This window comes from Dermacentor variabilis, chromosome 2 (genome assembly GCF_050947875.1).
Source record: "Dermacentor variabilis isolate Ectoservices chromosome 2, ASM5094787v1, whole genome shotgun sequence".
In the NCBI taxonomy this organism is placed as follows: domain Eukaryota; kingdom Metazoa; phylum Arthropoda; class Arachnida; order Ixodida; family Ixodidae; genus Dermacentor; species Dermacentor variabilis.
Window position 1 is genome coordinate 46,956,760 of NC_134569.1, and position 11,525 is coordinate 46,968,284.

The 11,525-nt window shown below is 47.3% G+C and overlaps 1 protein-coding gene and 1 long non-coding RNA gene across 3 annotated transcripts in view; one reads left to right on the forward strand and one right to left on the reverse strand.

Annotated features, from left to right (window-relative positions):
• LOC142571781 (uncharacterized) overlaps nt 1–2,030 on the forward strand; it is a 29,567-nt gene extending 27,537 nt beyond the window's left edge. Inside the window, exon 4 of the long non-coding RNA XR_012825950.1 lies at nt 1,180–2,030. This is a non-coding gene — a long non-coding RNA (uncharacterized LOC142571781). The remainder of the gene's footprint in view (nt 1–1,179) is intronic.
• Nucleotides 1–3,175, reverse strand: part of krz (beta-arrestin protein kurtz) — a 43,852-nt gene extending 40,677 nt beyond the window's left edge. The window contains exon 1 of one of the 2 annotated variants that reach the window (XM_075680389.1): nt 2,875–3,175. Coding sequence is in view for 1 of the 2 variants with exons in the window: in XM_075680386.1 (XP_075536501.1) it covers nt 2,202–2,239 (38 nt within the window). In the remaining variant the exon portion in view is untranslated. Of the gene's footprint in view, nt 1–2,201; nt 2,403–2,874 lie in introns of those variants that run through there. The other variant, XM_075680386.1, reaches the window with a different exon arrangement.
• Nucleotides 3,176–11,525: the final 8,350 nt, after the last annotated feature.

Genomic DNA, 11,525 nt, shown 5'->3' on the forward strand with positions numbered 1-11,525 from the left:
ACAAGGTGTACAACGTCGCGCGACGCTCACGCGACATCCCACGCAAGACATGCGTCGCGACAGCGCTTCGCCACGAACGCAACGGTTCTTGAATTGTAATGTACGAAGTGGAATGGTTGCGAATGGTGTGGGGGGAATCCCCTTGCCACTGTCTCGCTCATGCAGGCGGCAAGCCACCTGAATTGTTCCACGAGAGGTGAAGAAGCGCCACCAACGCGCCCTGAAGGCTTTTCTACAGAAACGGTTACACTTAAGAAAAACGCGCGCCATCTGTGGCTTATCTCGTCCCCAGACAATTAACAATCGTCATCTATCCCGGTGCCTTTATTTAGAAGTTGCGCGACCGGTACATTTTAGTACACCATACTTTCTGGTCACGAAAGGCATGCTCGCATCAGCGTGACACAGCGTTCTCGACAAGAAAGTAGAGTCTTAGACATGGAACTTATTATTTTGGTGCAAAAGGGTGTAAATATATATATTTTTTTAACGTAACCGATGACAATGCGGCTTATGGCTTCGGTGATCTCGCGGCAACCGCCGCATTTAGTGTGACAATCGATTATACTTACCTGTACAACGCGGCAGAAGACCTAAAACAAAGCGTGTACGCGGGCAATGTCTGCATGTAAGATGTATGCAGCGGATTTACATATTCTCACTTTCCTGCCTTTCGACGTGCGGGCCGCCGGTCGTAGTCAGAACGAATACAACGAAGTTTCAAACCGAACCATACCAGCAGAATGGAGCGCCAGTGATAAAAATGAGCTCTTTGTTTGAGATCAGTCCGTTGTGCACCGTGTGCCCCGGGCTTTTTCAAACCTGGTGACCTCCCTTGACACCTGAACGTGCCGGTATGAGCTCCGCAAATCGACGAGGTGCGCAATGCCGAGATTCTTGGCACTCTACAAGTGTTTTCATTCCGCATTCGTAGTACGTGCAGGCTGCGTTTCAAGGCTGGTCGTGACGTCAGCAACTGGAGAGCTGCAGCAGAACCCAATCCGAAACACAAGCGCGCGCGACGCCGCACAAATCGCGACCGAACGTGAAACAATCTCGCAATGCTCAAAAAGGAAAGCGAGTATATATGAGCAGGAGAAAACGTAAAAAAAAAAAAAAAAAAAAGAATGGAAGGAAGAAAGAAAGCGAAATATGAACAGGAAATTTCTTGTTTTGCAGGTACGGCTGCGCATTCCATGGGCGTTCAACAAATGTCATCCAATTTCCCGTGCGTAGTTCGCAGAAAAAAAAAACGAAAAAAAAAATAAAAAGATCGCTTGGATGCCAACGATAAGTTTTTCGACGTCAACGGCAAGTGACTTCCTTTAATTTGTTGCAAGTGTTTTGCGAGCGAATTTCAGCCTTCTGAAGGCTAGCTACAAAGCCGTCGAATACTTTATTTTTTTTAATCGCTTGCTGAGAGGCTCTTAGTCAAGGCACAGTAATCATCGCAAAAAGTCGCTCCGGCGTGAAGATGTCAAGCGCGCAAATCCAATAAACCTTCGCAATCAGTCACGAAGCAACAATCGTAATTTTATTTCAGTGAAAACAGCAAACATTTGCTTCGTCTCCATCGGGCTCTTGCGCAAAATATCTCTGCTTTCCACGAGCACCATCACAGCTGAAATCGGCACATTGTATATACATTTAATTTATATAGCGCCAATTTTGCAGCGGGCTGCAGGTAAGCAGGTCGAAAGAGCTTCACGTGCGGAATCACGATACTTTTCATGAGTTGTCAAAATTGCTCGACTGCATTTACTTAATTCACTTAAGGCTATAGAAGTGGTCCTGGAACATTGTTCGTAATCTGCAAGCTACCGGTTTAAGCTACGTTTTTTTGTTCATTGGACCTAAAGCGCTTAACTGTTTCTCCGCAATGCAGACTTCGTGTGTCTCGGGAACCGGACTGTGGTACTACAAGCACTACTCAGCTACTCAGCCCACTACTCAGCCCCGAGACAACAGCGGCCGAATATGTTTCCGTACACGGGTTTAGATAACCAGACTTTCTACGTATGAACACTTATGCAGGATGCATTATGTATAACGAAAAAGAATAACATCCGTGCGCTAACCATATGTCACTGCTTCTCACGGCAAATTGTGCCCCTCGCCTCGGGCAAGTCACTAAGCCGTGCTCAAGAGCCTCTAGCGCAAATAAATGTAAGAGGAAATTGCGCGCACCGATGAGAGTTTACCTTGCGAGCGAAGCAAACAAAGCTTCTCGTCCATTCATTTCCACTGCATTTTGACACCTCTAGCTTCGTCGGCCTGCTGCGTTTTCTCTCTAGGGCCTGCAGAGCGGAGCGAGCGGACCGTTTGGATCGCTTCTTTTCCGCCAGTCTCCTCCGAAGGTGTCGCAAGGCGCACTGAAGGCCTTGCAGGGAGACACCAGACCGACTGCAGCACTAACGTGCGGCCCGATGTCTTTGAAAAATACTCGCTCGTCGTCAGTGACGCACGCGCCCTGCCGTCAAATGGTTCCGGTCCCGAGCCGTTTCCTCGCCCGCAACGCTCGAAAGCCGCCGAAGGAGGAGGGGCATAAATTGCCGGTGTCGCGGTACGTTGTTGTTGCAGAGGAGTCGAAGGTTACATCCGTTTAAAGCGCCGGCCTTGGGCCAGCCTACTTGGTCAACGCGCAGTGAAAGGGAAAAAAGGAAATCGTAGCAAAAGCCACCGCCGCCGCCGCCGGGCCGCGGTCTGCTCTGTTACCGAGGAAAAAAAAAAAAAAAAATGACGCGCGCGCGCTCGCGCACAAACACACGGCTCTCAACCGATGCGCCGTGCAAATCGCGCGCTTGTCTTCAGGCCGTCATGCAACAATGCCCTGACTGGAGAGTGTGCTGGAGAGTGAAGAGCAAGCTGTCGTACCCGAGATCCGCAGGTGGTGACGGATGGCTTCCGAGGTGGGCGCCGCAGCGGCAAAGTGGCTCGGCGCAATGGCGGATGCTTGTCAGTCGGGGCGAGGCGTGCTTTGCCGGCTCCTCGGGTGTGAATGCCCGCAGGCGGAGGTCTGCATCAATGCTGCTCACAGGGCCCGCGAGCCGCGCCCGACGCGCACGTTAACACACGCTACGGCTCGGGCGGCGTCTCGTTAACGCATCCGACACTCCCAGCGGCGAAAATCAAGCGCGGACGGAGACTCGCGCAGGCGCTCGGACGGAAAGAGGGCGCTGCGGAAAACACCCGGATAGAGAGAGCACGGCTACTCGCGCGACGCGCTGCTCTTTGCGCCGATTGGCCACGTTGTCTCGCGTGGCCATCTTCGTTCACCGTCTTTGTAAATTTTGGCGCGCATCATGCCATATGTCGTGGGCGCTCGAAAATTGGAAATCGAAGAAAATAACGGGGACCGTCCAAACAGGCACTAAGTCATCGCCACATCGAATACGTGTCCTGCAGTAATTTTCTGACAACCTGCGTAAACGTGAACGTAACACTCTTTGAACTTCGACAAACCAATCAAGTGGTCGGCCACAAAAAGGAATAATGTGCGGCTTATCAGCAAACGTTAGTCTTTTTCATGGCGCGAACATAGGAAACAAGCAGATGGTACTGTGATCTAGTCTTATTTGAATAATGTATATTTATGATTTCGTGATTGTCAAATAAACACGCAAACTTTATTCGCGGATTTGTATTCGCTAGAAGCAAACATTTAGAGCAATAGTGGCATACACAAGAGGCACTCGAATGTTGCAGTGTTCTGTTTTTGGTGCGTCAATTACCAAAGCTTGCAGCTTAGTATACAATGGCGGAACTTCTGTGAAATAAAAAAAAAATGTTTGTTAGCTCAAGCGCGTTGTGTGCGCCATAGACAACACCCAATAAGCCTATCAGCTGGCAAAGAACATTTGTGCAGAGGTCATTCCATCTCGGCAGCAAGTTGTTTAAATAACGGTTCCCCCCCCCCCTCTTCCTTCTTATTCTCGCCATGCATGTCTGAGCGGGGGACAACGGCGATCGCGTACGACGTGAACGCGTCTTATTTTGCATAATGGCAAAAAGAAAGTGCTTCTGCCCACAAAATATGCCGATATGTAGGTTATTTTGCTTCATTATGCGAGTTCTTCCGTGTAATCACGCGTGTGCGCGCTACCTAAAAAAGGAATATGCAACAAAATATAATCGCAAAATCTAAGTGCGTTTCACGAGATACCAGTGAAATAAAAGCACGTCCAGTTATCTTTCACTTGTATATTTTATTTTATCACGCATACTTTTTTTCTTTAATATGCGCGTACGCAAGAGGTGGTTTGCAGGTTTGTTGCAGGTTCCCGCTTTCTACGTTTTAGAGACGTCGTTTCTATGTGTTGTCGCTATTCTCCCGCTACTTATGTATAATGGCACCCACTGTAACGCGTGATCATGCGGCAGTGTTCTGAATGTAGGCGCGTTGTGGAAATAGTAAACCGTATTTTTCTTTGTTTTTAAGCGAAAGTTTCTTTGCCTTCTCTCCCGACTTCCCGGGCGTTACTGTTGCAGTGGTCTTGCTCGCGCGCGCCGCTGGGTTTCTTGCACCACCACCAGATGGCACTCGCCTCCGCGCATCCGAAACATACGAAGGACGAGAAGTGGGCTGGTGACTTGCTGGTCGCGCGGTTGCTTTTTTGCAGGGCCCACGGGCGACCAGGAAGCCAGTGTAGGTTATAATGAAGAAGGTCCTCTAGGGGAACCTCGGAATAGCATCGCCGTCAATAAGATAAAAAGGAGGAAAACAATATCCAAAGCTCGCCATGCAATAGGCTACATAAACATGCAGGGCGGTAGAAGAAAGGAAAAGTGGGTAGATATTGAGGAGCAGTTATATAGAGAATAAATAGGGGTCTACGTGGCTACAGAAACGCACCTTAGAGACTCGGAAGAGTCGCCAGTGATTGAGAACTATGGTTGGGAAGGGTGCAACAGAACTAAATCGGAAAGAAAGGGATGAGGAGTCGGAATGCTCATCCATCAGGGAGCCAAATGGAAAAGAGTACATTCAAAATGTTAAGAGCATCTTTGGCTATCATGTACAATGAGTGGGAAAAAAATTTGGCCGGATGTGGACCGGAAATAATTGCAGAAAGAAGACTCAAGAGTTAGTGGAATGTCTAAGTGCCGATATGAAGGGTTTCGGGGATGGTGCCGAAATTATCCTATTAGGTGAAATTAACGGCCATATACAGGATCTAGATGCTTATACCGACAACAACTGGAAGTTAATGCTAGATCTTTGTCAGCAACATAACCTCTTTATCGTGAACACAGGGCCTAAGTGGGACGGGCAGACCACGCGTGGGAAGTGGAAAATCGGCAATCGACCATTGATTACTGCCTAATGACAAAAGGAATGCATGATCAGTTGAGAGAAATGGTCATTGACGAGTAAGGGTATAACAGCTTAGGGAGTGACCCTAACGCATCATTTTGAAAATGGGATATGTAGTTGCGAGAGAGAGCAAGCAGCACAAAATGGTCCGTCTAAATTTGAACGCTGAACAAATAAATATAGCCACAAGAGTCTAGGAATAACTTGGCAAAGGGCCAAGCAGAGAGTGGGAATACAGGTGAGCTTCTAAGTGTAATAACGACAGAAATACGGAAAGAGAAGCAACACGCTTGTTGGAAAAAAAAATTGAAAAGCTGGTGGAACAGGGAGATACGAGAAGCGATCGCCGAACGACAGCAGGCCTCCCGAGAGCCCAGGCAGGCAAAAAAAAAAAAAAAAAAAGCGCAGTTGCCGCAAGATGAAGTAGCCAGAAAATGGGAAATATATCGAGAGAAAAAAAATATATGGTTCAAATACTGGTTCAAGCAAAGATAAAACGTGAGAATGAACGTTGGTTGTCAGAAATACGCGAGAAAAAGAAGGCCGCACCTAGTATATTTTGGAACCACATAAACTTATTGGGCAGGAAGTCTGGAACAATACAATATATATATATCCTAGACGAAGGTGGAAACAAACTGGAAGGGTACGAGACATTAAATTACATCCGGAAAATAACAGCCGAATCTTTCCAAGGCAATGACGTGGTTTTACTTGAGGAAAAAAAAAAAAGAGGATGAAAGAGAACCAGATGGAAGAGGAGCTGGTGCTGACAAATTTCAACTAGAAGAAAGCCGAAGAGAAAATTCCGAAGCGGACAGCGACAGGTCTAGACGAAGTTCCCGTTAGGCCAATTAATGAACTAGGTCCAAGAAGTAGGGAAGCTCTGTTGAAAGCAACAGAAAAAAGTTTAAAAGATAGGCGAATACCAGACAATTGGTGACAAAGTAGAGTGAATTTAATTTACAAAAAGTAAGGGGGAGAAAGAATTCGCTAATATAGACCATGGACCATCACATCGGTAATATACTGTTGGCAATGCAGGTAATTAAATCAAAGCTGCAAGCATGGGCAGAGAATAATTCGTTTAGGATGAGCCCCGTCCATAAACGTCGGAATCGCTTAAATAAATAAATAAATAAATAAATAAATAAATAAGGCCCGCGAACAGCGGGAAGCAATGTTATGCTAAGAATTTTGCGGGTGTCCGGCTACTTATAGTCTGAGGTTAGCACATGCCCGTGAGAGTTGAGTCCCTATATATGTACTAAAGTTTCTCAAACTGCGGGTCATCACCCCCAAATGAGTCGTGACCTTTCTTCTGGTAGCCATGATGGAGGGTCCAACACACACGCATATATATATATATATATATATATATATATATATATATATATATATATATATATATATATATATATATATATATATATATATATATATATCGCTCCTGAAATGTTTATTGTGCACATTATCTTATCGGCAAGACATACGGAAATCTAAACCTTCGGTCGCCACAAGACTCCGAACACGGGCTCCCAACAGCAGCCAGTTTTGTCGCACCGAAACTGTAGCATTTGGGCACATCAGATACGGTTGTATCATGGAAGCATACACATCCTTCTCCTTCAAATACACGATTAACTCAATCCTCGTTAAAATACACTAACAAGTGTTTTTGGTAGCTCTCTGTGCCGTGGCTAATGTCTTTCAATTAAAGTGCAAATGTAACTGCGTCATTGAAGAAAAAAAACCTATTCAGAGGGCTTATGAAATAATGAGGGAGGGCGGGGGCCCAGGCTGTTTTGGCGTGCATCGATTTATCTCCCTCGTACGCAGAAATTTCGGCGAGGGGAGTGGAACGCGTGCTCGGTGTGACTGAATTTGCTCGTATCTTAGCAATCTCCAATGAACGCTTGTGTCCAGCTTCACTTTCCACGTCTCATATGCGCGAGCCAATTAGTCGTAACCTAATTCTGAAAGAAGACAGCGCTGCTCGGCGGTTAAGTCATGCCACTGAACTAAACGAGTTTATGCTTGGATGTTTCGCGTATATAGTGCCGGGTGTCTTCTCGCTTCTTATCTGTCCTGCGTAACATGGTTATCAGTATGACCTGTTACAACCGCATCGCAGCATTTGATTCTTCCGCTGTCCCTGAAAGCAGCTGTATGTAAGCAGCAGTCGTGAGGTGAGTGGGAGCTACTCCCATAAGAGAATTAACTATGTAAAAACTTTATTACTGTAAAATGCCGAAAGAAGCTCTAAACATAAAGTGTTAGTGAAACTACAGAAAAAAAAACGTAACAGAGCAAAATAAATATGCCACTAAAAACTGACATATGTTTTTATTCTTTTTTTAAATAGTGTATTTGCGCCAGCAATGTTCCAAATTTGCGCATGCATGCAGACGCGCGCGCAGAATCACGGTTTAGGCTCACAAACTGCCCCAAAGCTTTGTGAGAATTTCCGACTTTAACCTTCCTCTGTACATTCATTCTTTCCTAATCGTAACTCTGTGGTGCGCAGAGTCGAAATTTACCACCACATCGCGGGTGCGGTTAGGTTAACGTACGGCTCACAAATTAATTCATTACCAGGAAAAGGTGGCCATTAGAAATGAAAGAATAATCCAGTGCCTGTGGAGCTTATTATGACGGAGATCAGAACAAATTGCCTGAAATCGTCGTTATTTTATGATTACATAGCACAAAAGGAATTGCGGAAGAACCCATCTCACGATGACTGTAATGTGGTTATCATTCAAGCAACATAACGACACACCGCACTACTGAAGACACCATTTTACGGCGGAGTTGCCTTAGGCTAGTTTCCACTGTTTCGTGATGTGCATGTGCAAAAACTATCATCATGCGAGCCGCGTTTATGTGGGTATGAGCCATTGCTTAAGGGGGTATGGGCTGTGGGGATGCGCGACTCTCACGCGTCCCCTGATATCTTGTTTTCCTGCATAGCTCCTGCAGTGCGGCTTCGCCGCGTGGCCTGGCGCCCGCGGCGGTCGGAGTGGTACAAGCGCAGTGCGAGAGATGGCGCGAGTGTTGCGCTGCTGCGGGGTTACTTGGGTGCGGGGAAGATAAGGCGGCGGAACGGCAAGTAGCTCGGACGTGCCGCGCGTGCGCCGATCCAAGCTTCTGCGAGACTGTCTCGCGTGGCCGCCTTCGAACACGCCACCGTTCGCGTGACCGTACACGCGAACGACCAGGCGTTGGGATCCAGCATGGGGCGAAAATATTCGCTCGCTATCCGGTCGCGGTGAGTCGGACTTCTAGATTTGTCGCGCGCCCATCGGCATCTTTTGTGGATAGCAACTCGGCTAGCAGGCATTGATCTATGAAAGGTGCAATAAATGCCCTTGTGATTGTTCGCACTACTGTGTTGTCGTTCCTGTGTCCCAAGAGCATGGGTGGGAGAATCCCACAGAGCCTGGAGGGGGTATGACCTCTACAGGCGAACGACGTACAGGTCACGTACAGGTTCCGCGGGCCGTACGGCGGTCTGGACATCATAATGTGCGGCGATCTGCGACAACTGCCTTCGCTTCGCGTCATCGAGAGTCGGTTCGTCAGGGCCGATCGAGCCTTAGTCGTTTCGACCTTTTCCAATAAGGGCGTCGATGCGTTCAACACCGATGTTGCCCTATGCAGGATGTGGGAGGGGTACACGAGGCGGCGGGCAGAACATGTCCGCGAGGCTAGAGCAGTTGATGTGTACCTCGGATACAGGTTCGACGACGAGTGTATGCGCGCACAGGCCAAGGTGGCATGCCGAAATCGGCAGTTTACCCCGTACGATACTGCTCGCTCGGGGCAAGCCTTACATGGTCACCTTCAACATCGCCCTGAAAAACGAACTCGTGAACGGTGCCGTCGTTGTGTACTTCGAGAGATCCGAGTGGATGGAAGGCGGCGCGAGCGATGCAGTGCGCATTTGGGTGACATTTGACGTGCCACATACCGGCCGTCTGAGTCAGATCAAAGTCAAGCCCCTCGCGCATGCTGCTCGGGAACGGGGGATCAAGATCATGGCCGATTGTGTGCCCATCGAGTCGCGTACCCTCACCCTTACCCTGTATAGAAAGACTGGACTGAGTTGCCGACGAAAGTGGTTCAAGCTAGCGCGTTCACCGTACACTCTTAAACAAAATTACACCCTTTGGGTCGTATCTTGCCACACAACGATAATTGTCACTTGTCTTTGCATGCATTTCCTTTCTTTAATGCTGCGAGCCCGGTACTTCCAAGTCATGAACAGCGTGCGAGTTATCAGCATGACAGAGCATTCTCGACAGGAAAGTGGCGAGCGCAGCGTTTTCAAGAAAGGACACGCAAGCAAGACAGATGACGATTATACACTCTTAAGCGATATTACACCCTTTTGCCACACAACGATAATCGTCATCTGTCTCGTCTGCATTTCCTTTCTTTCCCGGTACTTCACAGTAATGAAAAGCATGCGCGTTATCAGCATGACATAGCATTCCTGACAGGAAAGTAGCGGGCGCGGCGTTTTTAAGAAAGGAAACGCAAGCAAGGCAGATGACGATTATCGTTGTGTGGCAGAGTTACAACCCAAAGGGTGTAACTTTGCCTAAGAGTGTATGCACTACCGATGGCGCGTCGTGAAGACGTTGGTGTAACAATGAAGGCCGAACCTTCCCAAAAGAAACTCCAAGAACCACTTTCCGTCGGAACGAGAAACATTGACGTTAATGTCACCCACATTGACGATGGGATTGGGTCCACCGGGAGGATCCACCCAAACGCGTCGTTGAAGTCTTCAAGGTCCCTCATTGATGATCCTGGATGAACGTATACGGTGGCGACAATGATTCCGTCCCCAGTCTGTACACATTCTTAAACGAATCTACACCCTTTTGGGTGTATATTTGCCACACAACAATACACTCTAAAAACAGTTGCACCCTTTGGGAAGTTGCACTCTTGAGAACGCTGCGCTCGTTACTTTCCTGTCAGGAATGCTATGGTCATACTGATAACGCTCATGCCGTTCGTGACTTGGAAGTACCGGGATCGCCGCGTTAAAGAAAGGAAATGCGGACAAGACAGATGACGATTATCGTTTTGTGGCAAATATACACTCGAAATGGTGTAAACTTTTCTTACAGTGTAACCGTCATTTGTCTTGCTCGCGTTACCTTGCATGAAAATGCTGCGCTCGCTACTTTCCTGTCCGTAATGCTATGTCATGCTTATTACGGACATGCCGTTCGTGACTTGGAAGTACCGGGCTCGCCACGTTAAGGAAAGGAAATGCGGACAAGACAGATGACGATAATCGTTGTGGCAAAAGGGTGTAATTTTGCTTAAGAGTGTAGACCTAAAGTTCGCTAAGATTTCCAGTGTTGTCACAGAGCCCATGGCCCTCTATCATATCGACCATTAAGCAATAATTACTGTGGCCACGAGATCAACGTTTATACAAATAAACATAAAAAAGTGCATACTTGTGCAATATTGCCTTGTTTTTTTATTTTATTTTCTTTATAATTATATACAGCTTCACAGCTCACTCACCTTCACAGAAGGGAATGCCTCGGAATTTTTTTAATGCTCACTATATGGCCCATTACGCGAAGCATGTAGTATATAGGACCTTTCTTCAAAAAAGAATTTTTGGCGCCAATAGCTGTAACGCTGACTTAGCATCGCAGAGCAGCGTCCATTTACGAGGTGCCCGAGTTCTGGTAAGACAGACGGCCTCCCTCCCGTATAGCAGCCAGTTCCGCTGCCGCTACCGTAGATGTGGATTTGTGGTCCAATTGATGATCGCCGGGTAATGCCAAGTTACGGGATAAACGCAGCCGTTGTGGCAGATGGTGTGAGCGAACCATCGGGATATACTTGTTTAGTTCCCTTAGATAACATAAATATATGGGACAAGCCTTGTGAGCTGTTTTAAGCCAATGGAAGAAACGTGGGACTTCTTCAGGATTCCAGACATTTCACGGCTCTATATAGAGTGGTGCAAGGATGTGTTTCGGGGATGTCGGTGACAGAAGCTTGCAGGTTTAATGCTTATATGACATGCAACTACTTTTAAGAATTCGCAGTCCAGGTCGGTTTTTGGAAGTGATGACATAGGATGGTGCAAGTCAGCAGGCGAAAATAGGTTCGCACAGATTCACAGTACCTGTACTCGTAGACTGGCCAAGCCTGCACTTCCACTATTTTA